General features: G+C 39.4%; 1 protein-coding gene across 1 annotated transcript; it reads right to left on the reverse strand.

Annotated features, from left to right (window-relative positions):
• Positions 1-958: 958 nt before the first annotated feature.
• On the reverse strand, positions 959-24,601 carry DYNLT5 (dynein light chain Tctex-type family member 5). The gene is made up of 5 exons (XM_010989000.3): positions 24,428-24,601; positions 22,585-22,706; positions 9,466-9,557; positions 3,249-3,373; positions 959-2,396 (listed from the first exon to the last, which is right to left on the reverse strand). Exons 2-5 carry the CDS (start codon positions 22,701-22,703, stop codon positions 2,193-2,195), a joined length of 540 nt encoding a protein of 179 aa, XP_010987302.1. The 5' UTR covers positions 22,704-22,706; positions 24,428-24,601; the 3' UTR covers positions 959-2,192.
• Between the last annotated feature and the right edge of the window lie 570 nt (positions 24,602-25,171).

Below are 25,171 nucleotides of genomic sequence, written 5' to 3' on the forward strand. Positions count from 1 at the left end.
AGTTTTTAAGGAATCTCCATACTGTTTTCCATAGTGGCTGGATCAAATTACATTCCCACCAACAGTGTAGGAGGGTTCCCTTTCCTCCACATCCTCTCCAGCATTTATCATTTGTGGATTTTTTAATGATGGCCATTCTGACAGGTGTGCGGTGATATCTCAAAAAATGTTTATTTTAAAATTGAATTATAATTGACATAACATTGCTTAGGTTTAAAGTGTACATGTTAACTTGATACATTTATACATTGCAATAGGTGTTAGCTAACACATCTGTCAAAATTTCCCATCACAGAGCCTTTTTTGATAACCAGCATTCTTCCAAGCTAGTCACCATGAGGGAGTTTTTGCTGTGTATTCTTCTGCTGTTACAGAGTTGCTAGAACTCATCAGCTCTCTGAATTACAGTACATGACAATATGCTGGCAAACTGCTTCCTTTTTTGCTTTTTTAACTGCCATCCTGTTATACGGTTTTGAATCCTAACAGCCTAGGACAGATGGTAAGAAATTATCTCATGGATGAGATTTTTTAACTCTAAAAAAAATAAGGCTGCTTTTATAATGAACTTTCTACATAATAAAAAATTTTTCTTCATAGTGATTTATTCATGCCAAATTGCTATATGATTTCCCCTGTTATTGTTCCAAGAGGGGAGAGGTTCACAAATGTATAATGAAAACAGGAAACTCATTTACATCCTGTACTTGTGCAACCCAGATTCAAAACTGCCTATGAGGAGACGGACGAATATTGGTTGTGATAAATTATTTCACAGACATATGCCCACTATCAGAAAAAATAATAAAAGCTGACTAATTCATTTTGAAATGCTGCCTTAAATGCCAGAACAAAGAGAAGAAAAGGGATTTAAAAAGCATACTTTACAAAAGATACATGTCATTTTAAGGGAAAAATAAGACATCAATACATTTTAAAACTATAAAGCATTGACCGTTTTCCCATTTGTTAAATTCTTTTTGATATGGATTACACATTAGTTTTCCCTAGGACTAAGGAGTTGCTAATTTTCTCCTTATGTGTATAATTTGTCTTTGACCTTTAACAAATGTCCTGTAGGCAGCCCACTTACCACCCGAGAACAACGCCGCAGCCCCATTTTACATGCACACAAAGGGCTGAAACCTCCATAAAAATAAATGATCCATGGTACCAGCTACATTAACCCACAGAATAACAAGCTACTGCAGCCCTGTAAATTTTAGTGCCATCCATTCAAAACCACACGAGGTCACTTTGGTATTAAATTCATAGGAACAAAATAGTAAATACACATGTTTAATCTGTTAAACTGCCAGCTGTATATTTTGTGTAAAAGTCTGTTAGCCGAGGAAAAGCTATTGAAAGTTGCGTCAGCCGGTGTATATTTAAAAGCAGTGTCTCTTTCCAATACCTGATTTTATGTGTTACAGATACACTTACTATTAAGCATCATGTATATTTAATATCACAGCATCTACTTCAGTGCCCTAAAAGACTTTGTCCACTTTATTGTTTCCATTATTGAAGAGCTAACATTTGGTTCTCCCACAATTCTGTAAAGTGCAGGCAACCCACAAGAGCTTCTAGTTTTAGCCAGCAGTCCTGTGGGACGACGATAATTGTTATGAAATCATTAATTCTATCTCAGCAGTTTCAACTGTCAGGTACATGTAACAATAATTGCAGTTAATGAATGCTGCTCAATTTATTAAGTACAAAATGAAATCCAGTATTTCTTTTATAGGCAGCACTGAGACATAGCAACATTGATCATTTGTGTATACCAGGTTGAATATTCTACTGTCTTTTATTGGTCAGGGTACATAGCTAGATTTTTTTTTAAAAAACTTCTCTTCATTAAAAAATAATGCAGGGGATTCTAACTCTCCAATTAAAGAGGTATTAAAATAATTAGTACCAAAAGAAATGTTTAATATGAGTCTATGTTTATGAAAAACAATTTGGCAGAACTCAGATTTAACTCCTTCTTTGGATAAACAAGATTCTTTCCCGTGCCACCCTCTTTCCCCTACTTCTTATGAGAATATGAAAGAGTCCCCAAATTTCCAGTTGTTTGAAATATGTGTGTTGTTTTTTTTCCTCAAACGTCTGGGCAGTGAAACTTTTGTGTACATAGATACAGCCTAGTTCTTGATTAAAAAAGTAAGAAATAGATTTCTTGTCTTCAGTCATTCAAAGTAAACTGCATAGACATTTGCAAGAGCAAAGAGAGAAGAATTTCTGAAAATGTAGGATGAAAAGGTATCATTTTTAGGATCCCAGAGGCATCTGCTTCCAATAAGTATGCTCTGGCTAGTCCGTGGTCCAATGTGGACCACTGCAATTAGCTTATATCGTGGAACCATCAAGTCCTTGACCTGGGCTTTAATAACCTAGAAATAAAAAGAAAAAAAAAAGTCCTCACTTAGTCACAATGAAAGTTAAGAGCCTTCATTTTCATCATAAAGGTAGTGGATTTAAGAAAATAGCATGCTGCATAGTAGATACTTTCAGTAATTGTTGTAGAATGCTAGCTGTGATTCCCTTCGAGTGCTGTCCTCACAAGCTAGGACATTTAGGGACAAAATAATAGCACCAGTAAGAAATCTTCATTTTCTAAGGCACATGGAAAAATTATAGTCCAGAGAATAGAATTCAATGGATTTATTACATTCTTCGAAAATCTATGTTGGGATGGCTTCCCTTCAGAGAGTGTTGACACTGGAGTGATACCATCTTGTTCATGTCTAATTAAGGGGCCATACATCTGGAGTCTCCTGTAATTTAACTAATCATGAATGCTTATTAAAGAGTTTGTTATAAAAAAGAAAGTCGAGAAAACCTGGTGGAGTGCCAGCACTTTAGCTGATAAAAACAGAAATGTATTTAAATAGATTTAAAGGCCATAATGTTTGTATTTGACGGCATGGTCTTAGCTGCCTTGGGGAAGAGAAAATGATCGTTAAAATATTTTATCTTTTACAATAAATTTTTAAAATAAATGGGGCAGTTTTATACATTTTTAAAAAGAATATATGCAAATGACTCACATAATAATTGTTTTAGACAAAGGCTTTTTACACACACAGGCACACATGGAATATGACCTAATAAATGTTTTCATAAAATATAAATAAGCAGTTTTACTGCGACTGCAAATTCATCGCCTTTATCAAAAAGTAGGGGGTTGTGCTTTCAGCAAATATTCTAGTCATAGCTAACACTTTGGGAAATCATACATATACCTCAGAAATTGTTTTAGTCAACTGTCTACAGAGCTCTGCTTCATACTGCTCTTCTTGTAGGTAGTTAGTTAACACATCTTTCAGAATACGATTGACAATGGCCACAGGAAAACGTTTGGTAGGACCTGAAAATACAGATGACATTTCTTTCAAAGAAGTAATTGCAAATCATAGAGTTTTGAAACATAGAGTGAAGATGAAACAAAATTCATCTTCGGAGTGGCCTCCATTTAAAGAAACAAGTGGTCCTAATTAGGTTTCTAGTCAAATTCTCTGGCAGGGGACGAGAGGACAATGGACTCCTCCACTTACCAGACTGCCTGAAGGGTGTGTTCAACACCCGTGAGGTTTGACATTGGAAATATCCACCTTCCCAGTTCCCACTACTAAGGACTTACTGCAAAGTCTCAACATCTTTCTAACTGGCCCCCAGCTGTTCCATCTCCCCCTCCAGTCTCTCTCCCACACTACAAGTGGAGCTGTGACACCCAGATCTAACCACCATGTTTTCCTTAGCAAAGTCCCAGGTTCAGCTCCTGTCTAACCTCAAGCCTCTCCTCCCACCAATACAGCACTCCACATGAACGCTGCTCCGGCCTCATGGACTTCACCTGTCCTTTAGAGAATGCTTGTGCACATTTGCTCTTCTTCTTCTTTTTTTAATTAGTTAATTTATTTTTGGGGGGGTAATTAGGCTTATCTATTTTAATGGAGGTACTGGAGATTGAACCTAGGACCTTGTGCATGCTAAGCATGCGCTCTACCACTGAGTTCCACCCTCCCCTCTTGCTCTTCTTTTCAAATGCAACACCCTTCTCCATCCTGTTCATCTGAGAAATATCCACTCATGTGTCAAGGTCAGCTCAAATGTCTTCTTCTCCGCGAAGCTTTCCTCCTCTCTTAAGGTAAAATTCATCCTTCTCTTCTCTATGCTCCCGATGCACTGGGTCACCACTGCTATCTTGGCTCCTAATCCACCCAATAAATGGCTAAGGCATATCTGCCTTTCTCCCCTGCAATGGTAAACGGTATCAGATTATATCCTCCCCAGGGTCTAACACAATGCTAAAGGCATAAGATATGTTTAAGGTCTGATTTCCAAATTTGAGTAGAACCAAACATTTTGTAGCTAATAACCATAGTACAGATAATAGCTACTTTCACTGGGCATTTTCTACCTGTCAGCCACCGTGGTATTTTATATTCATTATCTTTTATGCAAAATCTCCCAATAAATCTCTGGGGTGAATCTTACTGTTTTTCCCATTTCACAGATGGGAAAACAGAGGTTTAAATATTTTGAGTAATTTGCCTAGAATCATACGGTGGCAGAGCTGGGAGGTACCCCCAGGTTTATCTGACTTGAGAGCTTGAATTTTAAACCACATTTAGTCCACTTTCAGAGCAAAAGCTTCAGATGGATCTTATCCTGTGCCCCAGGCGTCTTATCTGTACCTCCCGGGAATCACCATCTCGCTGTGACTGCACAAGTTACACTCGATCATTATTTGCTGAGTTGATATGAAGGAATGAGATAAAAAATCACACCCAATTCTATTTTAATAGTCATCAGTATATTTAAGTGCTTATTTTTAATGACAGTATCAATCAGGGTCCAAGGAAACATATGGCGCATTAAAGTTAGGACAATTCCAGGAGGATTTAATAGACTCCTTAAGAAGGTCTGAGCAGGCTGTAGGAAATCACGAAGGAATGTGCAGTACCCCTCAGCTTGGGAAAGTGAGGGTGTCACTTATCCCAACCCCAGGCTTGAAGGATCTGAAAAAGGAGCTCTTACTAGATCGCACAAGAGCCATGTGGAGAGGGCTCCCTTGAGAGCATCTTCCGTCCTTCTGTTGATGGATGCAAACAGCCTGAGATAAGCCCACAGGCTGGGATTCACCCTCCCCTCCCAGTCTGACTTCCCGCTGAAGTTTCCCGATGGCTGAACTTAACAAGAAGGTGACAGCCTGTTCCTAGGGTTGAGTTAGGTCAGCCTCCTGGGGCTCAATGAATGGTATTTTTGTTTTGATGATTAAATACAAATTGTTCAATTAAATTTAAATCAACCTGGGGAATGAATCTGGACTCAGTCTATATGTGAATAGAGGCACCTGATACAACAAGCATGATAATTAACCCCAGTATTTAATAAGCAGGCATCTCTGTTCTGCATACAGGAGAGCGACAAGACGTTATAAACCTGTGGAGAGTTGGAGGGTTGGTTCCGATTGCTCCTGCGTCATGGGGTCAGAGACAGGGCACCAGCCTCCGTAGGCAATCTCCCACATATCTGCTGTGTCACTGTCCTATGGCTCTTCTAGAAGATTTCCACTTGCATACTCCAGTAAAATGATGCTAAATTTAAGAGTGGCTTCTACCTTTTTACTTAAGAAATTTTAAAATGATACTGCCAGCTTGAAAAAAATTAAAATAGATTATGTCCTTTAGATCGGTACCTCTCTTTTTCACTCCTTCCTACCAAGCATTCATAATGTATTTACCTTAACTGGACCTCTCTCACCCACAAGGAGCTTAACTCAGTCATGGATTATAGTGACTGTCTGCATCGTTCCTTTCAGAAAACAGCCAATTCCTTCGGAGCAGATATTTGTCCGCCTAGCACAGCTCCCTGTCATTCAGGAACAGCCTCTCCCAGATGGAAGGAACTGGTCCTCTTCCTACTCAAACCATGTTGTTCTTTACGATCTATCATCACGTCTTTTGAGCCCAAGTCCAAGTCATGGTTGATTGGCCCTGGGTGGACTTGCCCCAAGCCAGGCCATTTAGAGTCCTTCCTTGGGATTTTCCATTTTAAACTGGAACTAAGGGGGAAAAAAGTCTCTTTCCAGGGGCAAAAGTTATGACATGCGCCCCTCAAGAACTGCTGGAGACCATGTTTCTCACAGTGGGAAGGAAGCCAGGCCACAGGGAGAGGAGCCCACAGGCAGTTTAGTGCTGGAAAGAAAGACAGAATCCTGGTGGCACCAGAGTCCTGGTTTCCAACAGCCCCTGCTCACTGTCACTAATATCCTTTTTGCACTTTGCGTAGTTTTTCTTTTTAAATCTCGTAACCAGATTCTATTCTGAAAAAATTCTGAAATCTAGTAGTAAACTTTTCTTTTGTTAACTTCTTTGTGTCCTTGGCCCTATACAGCCAGATCATCCATTGCCTAACTCAGGCTGGGATGCTGAGGTGCAGAGAGAGAAAGCATTAATGTTCAGCTCTGGACTTCCAAAACCAGCTCCCAAAGACGGCAGAGTCAACTAATGTGAATGCCTAAGCTTTTTTAATTCTTTTTTTAGAGTGATTTCTTTTTTCTTTAGGAGGAAAAAATGCTTCCAGAAAGCAAAAAGCAACAACCTGAAGAAGGATCAAGATTTAAAGAAAGGAAAAACTATCCCTAAAAATAGATTTAAGAGAGAATAGATAAAAATTAGGTTATTTAATATTTCTGTGTCTTAGCTTCCCCAAATTGGGATAATAATAATTACCACATATTGTTTTTGGTTGGGATTAAATTGGTGAAATATTTTAAATGCTCAGAACAGTGCCTGCCACATAAAAAAGCCACTCATTAGATATTTATTATTATTTGTGTTGTTGCTATTATAGTTGCTACTGCATTCCGAGTGAAAACACGGATTGCTCTTGCTCAGAAGGCAGCAAGATGGGCGAAGGTGTTAAGTAGGACCCTGGAGGGTGGAGCAGAGTCAGTGCGGAGAGACTGGCAGGCTCTGGCCAACAAAGCATCTGATGACTGGGCCTGATCATCTCATGGATGTTGAGCTTAAATGATGTCTCTCCACCTTTAGATTCTATTTTTCATTCATTTGGCTTCATTCTCAGCTGAGCTGTCTCTGTATGGCAGCAAAGATGGCCACCAGTAGTCCCTGTCTGATGCGGTGCTCATATCATTGCTCCAGAAGTCCCGTGGAGAACTCATTCCATACTTAATAGGAAATTATACTGGATGTTACAGAAGGCTTTTCTTCTTAGTGATCTAAGTGAAGTCCTAGAGCCCATTACTTTGAGAAGCAATTAAATAATGAATGCAGGGGCAATTTAAATACAATACTTTATTTAATTCTCACGGTATCCTTATGCTGTGTGGACTTTTATCCCTACGTACAGATGAAGGAACTGAAATTCAAGGATGTTGAATATCTTGCTCAAAAATAATTTATTTAGGAATTTGCAAAACCAGAATTCAGATTCATAGACATTGGATTCTACAGTCTATATTTTCTTCTGTATTCATGTTTCGGTCATTAATTGAAGATGTATGGAGTGGTGTTTCATTACAAGAAACGTATTTTCATCCTTCTATTCCCTTTTTTTCCCCATTGGTTATACTCACTCTTGTTTCATCTCATTCTTGGTGGCTGTAATTACTCAGATAAAGGGAAGACGAACATGCTAAACATTTAAGGCATGTTTGAATGATGCAAATATTACTGGAAAGAATGTGAAAAATTAAGCCCAGTAATACTGGTGATTGATTTTTTTCCCTCACTCTCCTGGTCAGTATTGTGTTGTGTAGATATGAGAAAATCTTTACCAAAGGCCCACAGAATACTTTTCAGATGCAAAATAAATAGAAACAAGTAGAATTGGAAACACGTTTGATTATTAACAAAATAGCTAGTTGAATGCTCAAAAAAATGGATTGTCAAGTATAAAAAAACTTTAATTATAAAAGAACAATTCAAATGACTTCTTGAAAGAAAAGATGGAAAATACTTTAACTAAAGTATTTCCAAAATTACTTTTCTACCTTGTTTCAACACTCATTACTTCTAAACCTGATTAGACGATTTAGTTTGAGGAAATGAGCTATGAAAATATACCCTTATGAAGAAGAAACACAAGGTTTCATATTTCAGCTCCTTTATCTTGTGGAAATGTGATTCAAACCCTTCCAGCACACAGAGTCCAAAGCCACAGGCACCGAATGGCTAAGATCTTAGTTCTAAGGGGAAGAAAACATGACCCACACTTAGCTTGCCTAACTGAAAAGTCTAAGAGTACATAGCTGAATTCTGGCCTCGGCCTCAGGCTTCCTGTGGGTGCAAGACGGCAGAAGCCATCTCAGCCCTTACATCTTTTTAGGTTTCAAGGTGTGATATGCATCTTCGACCACCCAAACAACACTCTCCGAATTGAACCTCAAAGACTCTGAAGGCCTTGACCAATCAAAGTGTGGTATTCCACCCCGGAATCAGCCACTGTTACATCTCTGAAGCCAGTGTCAGATCCAGCAGAACACCATGGACCGAAAGTGGTACTGATGGCAATGGTGGAGCTTCCCCAAAGGAAACTGGGGATGGTTACCAGAAGGAATATAAATGGACATCGGATGGCAGGAATATTCGTTGTCTACCACAGGCACTGAAGATACCAGTAGACAGACTAATTGTGGAGTCTTATAATCCATGCAGTCTCGGGGATTAGTGTAGAAAACTGGCCAGAAGGTCTAATGGGATGTGCCAATGGTCTATAATTTTCTTGAGGTTAACTGGCCACAGATGAAACCACTCTGGCCCATGGAGTCTTCCTCTGGTCATTGGCAAGTCTCTGTGGAATTTCTATACAGCAGTAATTACATACAGACCCAGATAATAGTGGGTAGGTAGGCATTTACAGAAAACAAGTAGGTCTATGAGGAAAAATAAATGGGAAAAGATAGTCACTGTGGACTCCACCTGGGGTATAGGGGCAGGTGCAAAGATTTTTGTTTTCAAAGACCCCAAATCTCTGTGGGAAGGGATAAACATCTCTGCCAACAAGGGACCAGGAATCATTTGCCTTTGCCTTGAAGGCTTTTTTCTCCACCTATCAGCAACCTTGGGTTGTTTTGTTCAATAAAACTTTAATGCATATCTCCTTCATTTAAGTCAAGTATATGTAAAATAACGCCACAAGATAACCTAGAAATACACAGAGAACTTCTAGACAGTAATACACACTGCAGCTCAGTGTTGCCCAGTGAATTGCTTGGTATTTAGGAAATACTGATAAAGAAAAGTAGGCAATGGATAGTGGTCCCATTTTGCAGAGGAAGACATTAAAGCAGTTTCAAATCACTCAGTTAATTAAGAGCCCTTATGTTGTGCAAGCGTTGATGATAATGCCAGGTTATCAGATATTATTCTAAGTAAATATCATTCATGAAATTAGAATGTTCAGATAGGAGGGAGTGATAAAGGCACACACCCATTTGATAGGTGTTTTCCATCTGAACTGTAAGGTGAGAGGCATCGTCATGCTGGCTAGGGTCATCCATGTAAGACACTGTACTCACAGAGCTAAAAGCAAGGAGAAAACAAATTTCAATAGTTATTATAACAATAATAAAATGCAGTATTGCTTTCAGCGAAAATGTTACAAAATTTTACATTTACTCTGGAAAACATTTCAGGCAAGACCCATGTAAATATCCCAGTGATATATTTATAAAGCCTAAAATATTTTAGAGATGGAAGTTTTACGGGAGTAGAGAAGTTACTTGGAGCAGGTCTCAATATAGCGGTTGAAGCCAAGCCCAGTGCCTGGGGCATTTATCACCAGAGTGTTCATAGGTTGTTCTGTCTGTGGGGTAACAAAGTTTGGACAGTTAGCTCTCCACATCTGTGGATTCAGCTAATCACGGATTTCAGTTGGGTAAGGAACCCTGGATATGGAGGACCGACTGCACTTGGCCATTTAATACAAGGGACTTGACCGTCCACAGATTTAGATGTCCACGGGGGTCCTGGAACCAATACCCGGAGGATACCAAGGGACGGCTGTACATGTTTCAAAAGCCTTTGTCAACTGCGTCTCTACTGCAAATACAAAGGCTCTCCTCAAAGTGGACAAAACTCACAAAAGGCCTGGGGATTATATGAGGAAGCTTGAAATGTTGGGAAACAACTCTATATATACATGGGGGTTGTAAAGAGATTACTATTTTACATACCTCACAAAATCCCTTTAGTAGAAAAAAGAAAAACGAGAAACTCATCTATGTGAGGAGAGAAACCGCAATTCACCGAAACTATCGAAATCAATAAGCATCAATCATTCTTTTCAACAGTAAGAAAGGGTTTTGGCTTGGTTACCAAGGCAATATAAGCTTATCCAGGTGCTGAACAGGAGACCCAAGCGAAGGGTAACCCCCAAAGTCCCTCCAGCACTACTTATTCAACTTAATCAGAGATTCAAGTGTCACTAACGGCAGTCTCAGATCTCTAGCCCCAATTCTCTCCACCTGTGAAAATGGAGGTTAAGACAGATGTCATTTCAAAGGAGATGCTATAATAGTGTGTGTATGTGTTTTCAGAGTGACTACTTTAATAAGCAGGCTATATTTTTGCTTTAATTAAATGAAAATGAGATACTTGTTCTTTATCTTTTGAGATTTCTTTTCTTCTCTCTGCAAGGAGTTTTAAATGCTTAGTTCTGGGCTGTCTGGAATTGGTGAGCTTCTTGCAAATAGATATTTTAAGAGAATCATGGATACTATATTTTAAAACATCTTTTAAGACAATATAATATATACAATAAATTAAGGTTAACTCACTCAGCTCAAGCAAGTGATGCAAGACATTATGGTTGCTTTTCCAAGATGGATTTCTGGATTAGTGATCTAGTCTTCATTCTTGTAACACCTGCTTTCCTCAGTTTTCTGCTGCCCTTTGAAGTAACCACCAACCTGTTTAGCCACATTGGCTGCAGGTGTTGTGGGCAGTGCCAAAGAGGATAGCTTCTGCTTAGAAAACTCAGTGTCACATAAGCCCCTTGATTCTAAGATAAGCCAGCCTGCCCCAATATTGTATATGCCACTTTTTATTCTGCAAAACATTCTCCATCAATTATCTCATTTTACCTTTACAAGACCTTTTCAAGTAAGTAGAAGAGTCATTGTTCTGCCCATTTCAGTGATGTAGGGAACCAGGCAAAGGGCTTAACATCATACACATAGGAAAGGCAGACTTAGATTTCAAATATCCTACTTACCTCTCAGTGACAAAGTCTCACATATGATCATATCTGATAGAATGAAAACAGGGGCAATGACTATCTGAAATAATTAATTGCTGCAGTTAAAACTTGCACAAAAATAAAACCTCATTTCTTTTCTACTGAACACCATATTAAAAACTCACAGAAAGAGAAATAAAGTTGGTACAAAACTCAAATTAGCAGGAATTAGAAGTCTAAGACAAAAAAAGCAAACAAGGGTTTTTACAAACAGTCCTCACTATTGCTTTGTTATTACTATGTTACTAAAATAATGATATTCAGTACAGTTTATAGTATTATCAGTATGAAATTAGTGTTATCAGGGCAGATTAAAAATCCCACTGGCTGAGGATTGATGTGCAAATAGGAAGTGACTTTTTTTGAAATACTGAGGATAGGGGAAGGAAGGGTATAGCTCAAGCGGTAAGGACATGCTTAGCATACACAAGGTCCTGGGTTCAATCCCCAGCATCTCCTCTAAAACTTACACAAATAAGTAAACCTAACTACCCCCCCCCAAATAAAATGAAATAAATTTTAAAATAAAAATTAAAAAATTTTTTAAAAGGACAAAAAATTACTGAAGATGATTTCATTCAGTGCCATTTTATTTCTACAGTAATCTGTAAACAGTGTGTGCTCATTATAAACAGTTCAAAACACAGGAAAGTATAAAGAACAAAGTAAAATTACACAAAAAAATTATTAACCCCAGTGATTGTCTAACCAATCTTAATATTAAAAAAAAGTTTTCAGATGTGATTTTACATATGGGATCATTATAGATGCTGGATTTTTCCCACTCAGAAATGTATAGTAGATAACTTTCTATGTCAATAAATAGTCACCTACCTCCATATTAAATATCAAGATAATATTTAGCATGTGAACATACTTCATTTTATTTAACCATTTATTCTCTAGGCCATTTAGGTTGTTTTCAATATTGAACCATTATAAAGAAAATTATAATGACCCCCATGGCAGGGACTGCAGTTTGCTTTCCAATGTTATTCTCTTCCTCTTTGGTAGCAGAATCCAAAGCTTGTAGGAATATTTCTCTCCAAATTAAAAGCAAATTCTTGGATTCTTTGGTGCTATTGAGGCCATGTGGCTTATAAGCCAATTAAATTAGGGGAGAAAATTCTGAGAGGATTAATTCAACCAACTAATTCAACCAATAAGGGTCTGCTTATGACTGGAGTGTAGATATAATGGCAAGAGCTCAGCAGCTATCTTGGGTCTTGAGATGACTTATGGATTACAGATTGGAAAGACAGAAGACTAGGTCCCAGAACTGCTTCCCTCCAGTCTTTCTTTTATGTAAGAGAAAATATATTTCTGGTTTTTTGTGTCACCATTTTTGCTTTTTTTTAGACATTATTATAATAAGCATTAGATATAACTGTCACAGATTTGGAAGTGGGATGCTGCAAGGAACAGAGCACAAAACTCAGAATTAATTTTGTGGAAGAGACAGGGTTTGGGGGGTGAGATTTCAGATATTTTGCTGGAAACCTGGCATCCCTTATCATGCAGAAGGAAAATACTTGGTTGGTCTATTGTTTTCTGGGCTTTGGAAGCTGACCATGTATCAACCAAGACTTCATGGAAAATTACAAGAAATTTATACTTTTTAAAAAACCCTATTTATGGTATTTTTTGAAACTGATATCTGATAGTTCCATGTGAGAATGAGATGGTTTGGAAAAAGGGAGAGAGAAAAAAGAAGAATAAGCTGAACAGAAAAAATAAGATATTTATTCCTTTTAAAAAGACAGAAGGCATAAAATATTAAAAATGCTTTCAGTTACCAACATCAGTTCAGAATACTGACTTAGAAAAACTTGTACATGTTTTCTATTGATAAACAGCTTTACCCAAGCCCTCTGAAATTTTTAAAGATAGAAATGTGAGATGCTTCAAAGAGCAAATTTATAATTTTAATTACCAGTGCTTTATATACAGTACAATAAATTTACTGGGTATATTTCACAACATTACAAGTGGATGAGTTTCAGTTGTCTATGACCAAGCCTCCCCTAGTTTATAATAATAATCCTTCTAGATACATGATCTCACTGCAATGGAATGCTGTAGTTGATTTTTTAAAACATGAAATATATTCGTGCTGTCTATGACTTTCATCAGCTTGTTGGCATTTATGGAGGAAAAAGATTTCACCTGGCAAGATTCCAAGTTGTAAAGGTTTAGGAAGGAAGGTAGATTAAAAGTAAAAGCAGGAAAACTGAAAATCTGGTGTAAACTGCTGGTGAAAACACCGAAAAAAATCAACTAATGTTATTTTGGAGAGAAAAGTAACAATTTGTAGCCTGTGTAAATTTCAGTTAATACTTGGAATCGTATGTACTACTGCTCAGGACAGGCTTGAAATTAGACTGGATGTGGAAACAGCTGCCTGAAATTGCTCCACAATAACATAAGTAAGCCTATATCGTACCTGATTGACACCGGAAATGTCCCACACTAACCCAACAGCCTGTGTTCTGATTATGCAGGAAGAAAGGGCAAAAAAAATTAGCTAAACAGTTGGAATTTTTTTTTCATGAAATTCAATTTTCCTGAAAACATTTTCCAAATTTTTGTACTGACCAGTCCTTGAATTACAGAGAATAAACACAAAGCATGTCTTACGACGGTTGGAGATAGAAACAATGATTTCAATTAAATCTCACCGGCCATAATATCACACCAATTAAGAATTATTAAGAATTCATTTCCAGACATTATCACTGCCATTACTACTTAAATGTTTTGAAGCTGCAAATAATATTTGAATGCATAACCGGCTTTGGAGCCATTAATGGAGTAGATTAGGAAGGTCAGAATATCACCTCTTTCTTTGATTTGTAACTGTGACATGCCTGGAACTACCGTATTTTGAATGGTATCATTTAAGTATGCCCCCCCCTTTTTTTTTTTTTCCCTATCTGTTCCCAAAGTCATGTGCTGCCTCCCAGTGGAGATATTTCAGAGTGCACAGAAAAAAAAAGAAAGTTACGCTGAGAATAGACTGCCCGCCACATGTGTAAAAACAGGGAGCCCAGTTAGACGGCTTTTAGAGTAATCCAGGTGAGAGATGACAGCAACTGCTATGAACTGAACTGTCTCCCCGCAAAATTCATATGTTGACGCCTTAACCCCCCATGTGGCTCTAGTGGTGATAGGGCCTTTAAGGAGATGATTAAGGCTAAATGAAGTCATAACGGTGGAGCCCTGAGCTGAAAGAACTAGGGTCCTTATAAAAGAGGAAGAGATACCAGGGTTCTCTCCTTCATGTGAAGACACAGTGAAAAGGCAGCCGTCTGCAAGTCAGGAAGTGGGCCCTCACCAGAACCTAACCCAGCTGGTACCCTGACTTCAGACCTCCATTCTCCAGGACTGTGAGAAAAGAAATTCCTATTGTTGAAGCCAGCCAGTCTGCGGTATTTTGTTATGGCAGCTCGAGCTGACTAATACTGTGACCTCGATTGAGATGGTAGCAGTGGGAGGCAGTGGTAAGTAGTTGGGTCCTGGATATGTTTTAAAAATTAATCCAATGGGATCTCCTGATGACTGGGAAGGAGGGGGGTTAGATAAAGAGTTAAGTTATGAACACGTTGGATTTGAGATGTCTCCTAGGTACTGAATGGAAAGGTCAATAGTCAGTCAGATATATGTCTGGGGTTTGGGAGAGACGTGTGGGCTAGAGATATAAATTTGGGGGCATAACATCAAGTCTCAGTCACTAGACTGAGGAGATTCCCAAGAGGACAAGCGTAGAACAAGAAAAGAAGAGGACAAAAGACTGCTCCCTGAGGCACTTCTACATTAAGAAGTTGGGGAGAAGAGGAGGGACCAGTGAAGAAGACTGAGAAGGAAGGACCAGTCGGGTAAAGGAAAACAGGAGAGTGTGTCTTGGCGGCCAATGAAGAAAGTGTTTCCAGGAGAAAGGAGTGGTGGACAGTGTCAGATGTTGTGGGGAGGTCAAGAAAGGTGAGGACTGAGGATTGATCCCTGGATCAGCAATGTGAAAGTCACTATGGTCTTGACAAGAGCAATTCCACAAATTCAGGGACAGTGTGTTTTGTCCACCCCTGTGTCTTTAGCACCAAAGACAATGCCCACGACCCAGGCAACAAAAATATGTCCAATGAATAAAAGAAATGACACTGTGATGAAGAAGTCATTATTATTCTCATTTTACAGATTATATTTCAAGGCTCAATATTTGTTTTTAGGGGGGAGGTAATTAGGTTTATTTATTTATTTTTTCAGTGGAGGTACTGAGGATTGAACACAGGACCTCATGCATGCTAGGCACACACTCTACTATCAAGCTATACCTACGGCCCTGACTCAAAGAATATTAAATAGTGTTTAGTTAACAGAAGATCAGGGTTTCAAACTCAGGTCTAGTTTGATGCCAAAGTTCTATGTTGTAATAATAATAATAATAATAATAATAATAATAATAATAATAATAATAATAATAATAAATAATAATAATAAAAATACTTGCTTTCTACTTAGATGTGCCAAGAACCATTCTAGGCACTTTGAGGTGTTATTTTAATAAATTCTCATCACACCCGGAAAGACAACTGTTATTTTTATCTTATTTTATAGAAGCAGAAACTGAGGTAAGTAGGCTTAAGAACTTATGCAAGATCAGCAGCTTGAAAGTGCTCAAGGATCTTGACCCCAGCCAGCTGGTGCAAAGCGGGCCTCTGAGACACTCTGTTTGACCCCCTGACTAAGCTGGTGCTGCTCCAGTCACTCCTTTAGATAGACAGTTGACCCTTGAACAACTCAAAGGTCAGGAGCAACTCAAAGGACCCGCCTCATTGTTGAAAATCCAGTATGGGTTACAGTTGGCCCTCCGTATCTGTGGTTGCCTTTCCTCGGTATCCTCGATTCCACATCCGCAGCTCCAGTCACAGACTGCGAAGTACCATAGCATTTACTATTGGAATGAAGCGATGTATACGTGGCCCTGTGCAGTTCAAACCCTGCCTTAGTTTGCTAGGGCGGCCATAACAAGGTACCACAGACCGGGTGGTTTAAACAAAAAACCTTAGCTGTCTCACAGTTCTGGAGTCTGGAAGTCTGAGATCAAGGTGTTGGCTGTGTTGGTTCCTTCTGAGAGCTGCGAGGGAAGGATCTGCTCCAGGCCAGTCTCCTTGGCTGGTAGATGGTTTTCTCCTCCTGTGTCTTTTCACATCTATGAGTGTCTGTGTCCAAATTTCCCTTTCTTATGAGAACACCAGCCATATTGGATTAGAATCCACCTTAATGAACTCTTCTAAACTTAATCACCTCTTTAAAGACCCTGTTTCCAAGTGGAGTCACATTCTGAGGTACTGGGAATGAGGACTTCAACTCAGAAACTGGGTAGGGGTGGTGGGGGACACAGCTTAGCCCACATCAAATACAAGTGCTTTCACATGTCCCTAAATTCTAGGTCAGAGAACCAGAGGTGATTTGATCTGTCATTTGGCAGTTGTGAAACTCTTGACAAGTCACTTTACGACATCAAACCTCAGTTTCCTCAATATATGGGGGTAATAGGACACGTATATTCCTGTTTTTTCTAAATACGGTTAGATTTCTTTGCTGAATGCCTATACAATTTTTTATTCTTACTAGCCTTGCCAACATTTGGTATTATTCTCCCTTCTTATGTTTTGCCATTCAGATGGGTGCAATATGGTATCTTGCTTTAATTTGCATTTTTCTCATTCCAAGTGAGTTTAAGCATCTCTTCATATTCTGCTTTGCCATTTGGGCTTTGCTTCTGTAAGTTGCTATTTATCTCTTTGAATATTTAAATATTGTTTTCCTTCTTTAAAAATTGTTACTGTGCATGATTTAAAAATATATATATATAACTTTTACTGGCCTAAAAACTGTGTCTATTGTGTTTTCTGTTGAAAAGAAATGCTAAGTTTTATTGCAGTTGTATATATCAAAGGTTTTTTTTTTTTTTCCTTTATGGTTTTAGTTTTTCATTTGGGTATCTTAAGAAATCCTCCCCTCCCACAGAACCCAAAGATATTCTATACTTTCTTCTATTAACTTGGTATCTTTCCACATTTCAGTCTTCCATCTGGAGTCTACCATGCAAATGGTGTAAGATTCCAGCTTCATTTTCCTTCATATAACAAAACAAGTTTTCACTCAACATAATCTATCAAAAGAAATCCATCATTTCCCTTGCTCATATGTTATGTTCTACATATTCATGGGTCTGCTTCAGAAGTTTCTATGTGTTCCATTGGCCTGTTTGTCTACTCCTGCACCTATTTGTTTATTGCTGCATTTATTATCATTTTTACATACTACAACTTTGTAATATATCTTAATATCTAATAGGGTAAATTCCTCCTCTATGCTCACTCTTCAAAGTTAACTTAGTTATGCAAAATTCTTTCCTTATTTATAAAATTTAGAAAATAGTTTGTTGAATTTCTCAAAGAGTGCAAATGGATTTTGATTGAGCTATATTAAATTTCTAGATTAATCTGAGAAACATAGATATGTTACTGTGTTAAGCAGCTTCACCCACGTATTATTTCTCCATGAATTCAGATCTCCTTGAACGGGAATGCCTTTACCTGGGGTCACATTCCCAGGGCAGCTTTCACCAAGATGCCAGTGAAGGGTTATGTACAGAGATGTTGCACATGGTGCTGCACACCTTGCCTGGGAGTGAAAGCCACTCTAGGTGTTCATCCCAGGGGGAATGGATAGGAACATCAGTGACGGATGTATACTAAAGGACTCCTCCGCAGCAGTAAGAAGCGAAAAGCTAAATATCCATAGTTACACGAGTAAATTTAAAAAATAAAAATGTCAAACCAAAATAAGATTTATAGTGTAATACTATTTACTTAAGTCAAAATCCATATATTTGTTAAGAATTTGTTCTGTATTTTTTTATGAGATAGGTGAGACCACAAAAGGAGTCAGAGGAGGGATTCGGGAAAACATAATTTATAATATTCACAGGTCCTCGAGACAAGAGACACGACATGCCACACAGGACCACGTGGAAGAACCCCTGGGTGGTCAAGAGGCGGAGGACAGGAGCGCGGGAGCACCAGGGCTGGAGCCTCTGCTGGGGCTTCCCAGGGAAAGGCAAAGCTGTGCAAGGGAACAGGTCAGGGCTGGCTAGTCTGAATAATTTCAGCAGCCTCTAAGCATAGGAGAGGTCCCTAGTGGCTTGGTACCTGGCACTGGGATGATTAGGGCAGACATTACTGCCTCCCGGGATGTGGCAGGAGGAGGGGCGCCAGAGAGAAGAGGGCGAGGTCTGGGTTGGTCAGTTGACATATCAAAGGCACGCTCCCTGCTGAGACCTTGGCTATCTTGAATAATTGGCTAGACCTGGGAGGGGCAGTCTCTCCGCAGTCAGAAAGTGTTTTTTAAGCTGTCAAAACATCTGAATATATGTATTTAAACGCTGTATTATATATTTTTAGATTTTCTGTGTATTAGGATCTTTTAGGATTTCGATGGTAATAGGACTTACCAAAACGAGGAAAAGGCCAGGTAGATATTTTTGGCTTCGCAGGACCTGCATTTCTATCACAACTACGCAACTCTGCCATTATAGTGTGAAAGCAACCAGAGACAGTACACACCTGGGCAAGCCTGCATGTGTTCCAATAAAACCTTATTTACACATACTCAAGTTTGAGTTTCTTATAATTTCCATGTGACAAAAAGTATTATTCTCCTTTTGATTTTTTTTCCAACCATGTAGAAACCTTTATACAAATACAGGTGGCAGGTTGGACTTGGCTCTTGGGCCATGGTTTGCCAACCACCAATACAGAGCTTCTGTGAAACTTAAGTGAGGTCCTAGTGAGGGCTCAATAAATGTTAGCTTACCATCCTTACTACTGTCAATTATCTAAGTGGAAAACAAACAAAATTCACAATTACAGATGAAGTGTGATGACAAGTAGGTAGATAGAGGAAGAAATATGCCAACATGCTAACAGTTTACAATGTTGGGATAGTGAGAATCAGCTTAAAATGCTTCTTTTTTATTTTAAGAATAAAGCCTACACTGGAATTTGACACAACATTGTAAAATGATTGTAAATCAATAAAAAATGTTAAAAGCGAAAAAAAAAAAGAATAAAGCCTAAAAATTATATCACAATGAGAACATAATTTAAATAAAAGACCCAAGCCTAAAAACAGTTAACAGTAATTATATTGAATATAAATTCAGTCTACCTCTCATAATTCAGAAGGCACTTCAGGTATCCTTTATGCCCAGGAATCAGCGATAAGCATCAGTTACTACTGGAGAAGACAACAGATTTAGAAACCAAGACTGGGGGCTGAACTTATGCTGATCTTAGACCACACCCAAGAAACGGCTTTCCAAGTAGGTCTACCTCCTACTCTTCTTTGCCCTCCTTATCAGTGTGTTTACTGCTCTGAAGGCCAGTAAGTCCCCAATCTAATGAGAGAGAGAGAGACAAGAAAATAGCCAAACATAGTAGGATGCAGAAAGGAAGAGCATCCGACCCAACTGAGGGGGGAAGTGGCTGTAGTTGGGTAGTTACAAAACCATGGGTTGAATCCATTTCACCTGCCTTCACTAAGCAAGGTCATTTTAAGACTTGCATGTCCTCCAAGGGGTATGTAAGTGAAATAGCAAAACGTTTGCAGAATGATGATTATTGCACCTTTTCCCATCCCTTTCCCCACCCTCCCCACGCTCTCTATGCCTCAGACTGCCCTGCTTCTTTATCCTTTATTTCATAAACACTAGAGCCCCTTGCCTTTGGAGAGGCAGATTTGAGATTTGTTCCCCTGTCTCCTCACTTGACAGCCTTGCGAATGAACCTTCTCTTTGCTGCAAATGTCAGTGTCTTAGCATTTTGGCTTGCTGTGCATCAGGCAAGATGTACCTGTTTTGGAAACAGTTATAGAGAGCTTCCTAGAGAGGTGGAGATAGAGCTAAATTCTAAAGGAGGAAAGGAAGGAAGCCAGAGTGTAAGAAGAGCATTCCAGACAAGGGTACCCCATGGGAAAGCAAACCGAGTCAATGGCTGGAGCATTGAGGGATTGTAAACATGGAAGCTGGGAAAGCAGGATGCAAGCAGGAGAGTGGGGAAGATGGTACTAGAGAAGTAAGCAAGAGTCTGTGGACCCTTTTTTCCATACTCATGGTTTAAGACTATATGCTAGTCCTTCAATTGTTACTTGACTTACAGGTCTCAGTTATTTCATAGTAAAATGGTAAGAATGGCGTCCACCTAGTAGGATTAATGCTGGAGAGATTAAATGAGATAATGTATTGAGTCCTCAATATAATTCAAGATATACTTTATACTATTGAAATTAGTCTATTCAAAACACTGTTTTGAAAAATCTTTTCAAATGAAAGGTACATGCTTTTCCAAAAAACCCCTGCAAATTCAAAACAATGCCTGCATTTGAGAGCTGTTAAGGAGTCAGAAGTTTTTGACTAGTTGAAGCCCCATTTCATGAAGGAGAATCACCCATATGTTCTGGTCCAAGGCGATAATGAAGACAATAGAAGGTAAGTGGGAGTTAGGGTTGGGAGGCAGCCTCCTAAATGGCTGCACTGTAAGGGCTTGGAAGCTGCTCATTTGCTATTATTTAAGGAAAAAAGCATCAATAGAGGATCCATTCTGAATGTTTTGTTGGAGAGTCCCAACTTCTCACTTTGAAATATATCAAAACACTTATCACTTAGTGAGTTTTTTTCTTTTTTGTATTTTGTTTGTATTTGTCAGTAAAAATTTTTTCCTACTGTGTTGCTATAATTATTTTTTATTCTTGGTACCTTTTAATTTATATTTATGCTTTATCAATAAAATAAGAGTGATCTTTAATTCTTCGAACTGGGCCACATTCTGGTTCTACCTGACTTTCTAATTTGCTTTGAAAGGGAAGAAGTAAATGAAAATTTTGCAAGTAGGAATGACAGTTTGGTTTTTGGATGAGAGCAGTGCTTTGTAAATCACAGGACCAGGATTTATGTCAGATTACTGTTATAACACTTTCTTTAAAAAAGTTGAATGTAAGCTAACAATTATTTTAAAATCATGTTTTTTTAAAAAAACCTCGTACACTTAAATATTGGAAATAGCAGCCAAAATGGCACAGAGTCAGAAGCAAAAGTTACAGGGGTTAATGAGTCTTTTCAGCCTTACTTCTGACATACACTGGGACTAAGATGCCTTTGTATTTCCTATCTGGAAAAGAGAGTGATTATACTTGTAATCCACAAATGCCCAGGGCTGAAAAGTGGTATTTTGAAATAAGCGCATTAATACACTCTGAGAGTGGAATGAGATGGTTTCAGAATTCTATTGTAAATGTATTTCAGCTCTTCTGGTCTCTGTTCTGTAGGACCCACCAGCTCCTACTTCCCAACCCTGGGGATTAATATGCTACATCCTTCAATCCTGTGGAAACTATTAAAAAGGAAAGCTTATTACATAAGTGAATTGACCTCTGCATTGGGTAATTTGTTTGGTTTTCTTCCCAGTGGCAGTCGAAAAAAATGCCATGAAAGTGTTAAAAATTTATTCATCTTTTTTTTAGGAGAGCAAATTCAATATGTAGCAAGAGCTCAAAAAACATACTTATTATCATCTAACCCACAAATTATACTTCTGGGAAGAAAACAAGCAGAGACTTCTCATATAGTTGAAACATTTAAAAAGTGGAAACAAACTTAAAACGCTCAATAATTGGGGAATGACTAGCTCACCTGGAATCATAAACTGACAAAATATTATGCAGCCATTTAAAAGGATATGGACAAAGACTATGCAAATACATTACAAAATGTGTTTAAAATAACGCTAAATGCATGGAAATTGTACATAATGATTACAAAAGTGCAAAAACAATGTAATTGTATAATATTGAGGAGAAGAATTCGGGAGACAATGTAAGAAGTAGCTGGTCTACGTTGCACATGGCATTTCTTTTGAGTAGATGATTTTGGGGGGCATTCTCTGAAATAGTACAAAATGCTGTGATCAACTTATCACTTAAGTTTCCTTGCCCCTTTTCTCTTTTCTTCTTTTTCCTGGTGCACAACACAGTGATTCAATATTTCTATACATTTTAAAATGATCATCACAATAAATCTAGTTACCATTCTTTCTTTTTTAAAAATATGGCCCTGAAAGGTGACCTCAGCCTTGTACTTGCCCATTTTTCTTCCTTTCTTATGTCTCAGAGGAAATGCGTTTTTTCCCCCCCAATAAATATTATGAACGTGTTAATTCAAGAATCGAGTTTAGTAGACATTCAGTTACTCACTCTTTGGCGCGCCCATGAGGTCCCTTCCGCCGGAAGTCGTGACTACTTAGTGAAGACACACTGGTCCTCTTCTTCAGTGAATGAGCCATTCTGTCTCTAGCCATGTCGGACATCGTCATAACCTATGGGAGAAAACTTTCATAAAATATCGAACAGAAGATCTGAAAACATTTTAGTTAGTGTAACACAGAGATTCATTCTAAATAAAGTACTCAGATACTTCCCCCACCCCCATTTTTGAATTGAGAAGTAGGGTTTCCTTAAGAGTGATTTTTAGTATATGTAGTTCTTCTGGTCAGTATAACTGGACATATGTTAACTCCGATAACTTTTATTTATGCAGTAGCACACAATTCACAGAAGCAGATATTAAGTTGCAGCAAAAATAACTTAACTGCCAAAGAGGTAAAATTCACTGAGAAAAGATAGCCATATTTAGAAGAAAGAAATTATTCCACACCAGAAAGCAATATGTTTTATTGTCCCCCAAATTTAATCTTAAAATAAAAGTTTTCTAATTGTTGTTGCCAGTACTTTAAAAATTAAAATGAACTGTCTTTTCCAAAGGGTTTTTTTTTTTCAAGCAATAGTGATTTACTTTGTAAAGAGCAAACAGAACTTTAAAGGAAGTGATTTATTGGAAAATCTACATCCTCTCACAAGTGCTTGTTAAAAAGCGGGAAGGAGGAGTGGACCTCCCAGAACTCAGACTGTAACTCTACTGCCCTACTGCCTACATACACATTTAGACATTCATTTAAATCATTTTATAGTCTGTAAATCTGAGAGCCCTAACCAGGAGACACTGTGCTAGACACTAAAACAGAACTAAAACCTGAAGTCCTGAAGTCCTTGCCTTCAAGGAGCTGACAGTTGAGTACAAAATCTAAAACCGCAGTGTGATCAGTGTCAGGGCAGACAGAGGCAAAGGGCACACAAATATAGCAGAAGTTCCGTGTGTTAGGAGGAGCGGCAGTGTGGGGAGTGTGTTTGTGTACCCGCGTGTGATAGTGTGTGCAGGAATGTGAGCACCTCTGTGTGAGCCTCTCTCTGTGAGCACGTGCTTGTATGAGCATGAGTGTGTCCCCATGAGTGTGCGAAGCTGTGGTTTGAGTGAGAATGTCTGTGTACATTAATGTAATTGTGTGCCTGAATGCCTGTGTGAGCATCTGTGTCTGCACCTGTGTGTATGAGTGATTATCTGTGTACCTGAGTGTGTGCCTTTGTGTGTGATGTGTCTGTATACTGAATGTGTGCTTGTGTGTATGAGTGTGTCAGTGTGTATGAGTGTGTCAGTGTGTGTACGTGTCTGTGTATGTGAGTGTGTCCATGTGAATGAGTATATGTGTTGACAAGACAAAGTGAGCCTGTTTAAGTGAGTCATTCTGGTTCCTATCTTAAAATGACACAGACAGACCTCGATCTGCTCACCTGTTTCCAAAACTGCCCCGCAGTCTAGAATTTGGACCTAGAGGTCCGGAGGGGGTGCGGCCGCCAGTGTCGCCAGGGCGACCTCAAGCAGACTGCTCAGAACTCATGCTGCTCCAGGACCTGACAAGGCTGGCTGGCTCTGCACGGGACATCTCTCTAAAGCCCAGACACGCAGGCGGGCAGGGGGCCAAAGGCCAGGACCCGCTTTCAGTTCCCAAATCTGGAGCTAGTTCTTATTTGTTGGAGGGAGAGGTAAGGTACCAGAGAGAGAGATCGTGGCCACGGCAAGCAGGCCATTTTTGACACAGGGCCCTCCCTCCTCAGCCCCCTTGACCCTCGCCAATTTGCCTTTTGCCTTCTTTCTCTCTCGTCTGCTTCTGCTCCCCGTGCGCTGTGGAGAGGCCGCACTTACCTGCGGCAGGGCTGCAGCCGCGGGCGCGGCGCGGCGCGGCGGGGGCCTCCCAGACCGCAGGCTCGTCCAGGCTCCCGCCTCCCAGGCTTCCCTCTGCCGGCGACCGCCCGCGCTCTCCCTCTGGACTCCGCGGTGCGTCTCCAAGGTGACCTCCTCAAACAGAGTCTTTGGCCCTCCCCAGACAGACAAAGTAGTTGCGTGGTCCTCAGGGCCGCCTACGGATGTGAAGGATCTCATCGTCACTGCCCAGAGGGGGCCGCCCTGAGCCCACTCTGCCCCGGGGTGGCCGCGAGCTGGAGGGGAACGGATTCATCCTATTGCGAGGGGGACATCAGGGACCCAAGATGCAGTCCTGAGAGCCATCACCAGTTCCTTTTTTACACCCGACGATGTCAGGGGCAGGGGTGGGAAGTGCGGCCGGTTCCAAGGACAAGAAATACGAGGCACACAGAGAGCAAACCAACTCCTTCCCTTCCCCGACTCCTGACGCTGCTTTCCCCCACCCGCCTCGGAGTCACCGATGGTTGGTGATGGGGATAATTTATTGAAAGCTCACATTTACCAGATATGGGCACACAGTCGGTTTTATCGAGTCGTCCCTTTCCAGGGAGGGTTGTTCTTTCTTTATAGATTTAGAGAATTTAGATTTTCAGATATTGAAGAAGACCCCTTGAATTTCTTATAGGTTTATCTCCTGTGCATTAGAAACTCTCCCTTTCCTTAACATTTTCCTCAACACCACTC

The sequence above is a fragment of the Camelus dromedarius genome, chromosome 14 (genome assembly GCF_036321535.1).
Source record: "Camelus dromedarius isolate mCamDro1 chromosome 14, mCamDro1.pat, whole genome shotgun sequence".
In the NCBI taxonomy this organism is placed as follows: Eukaryota; Metazoa; Chordata; class Mammalia; order Artiodactyla; family Camelidae; genus Camelus; species Camelus dromedarius.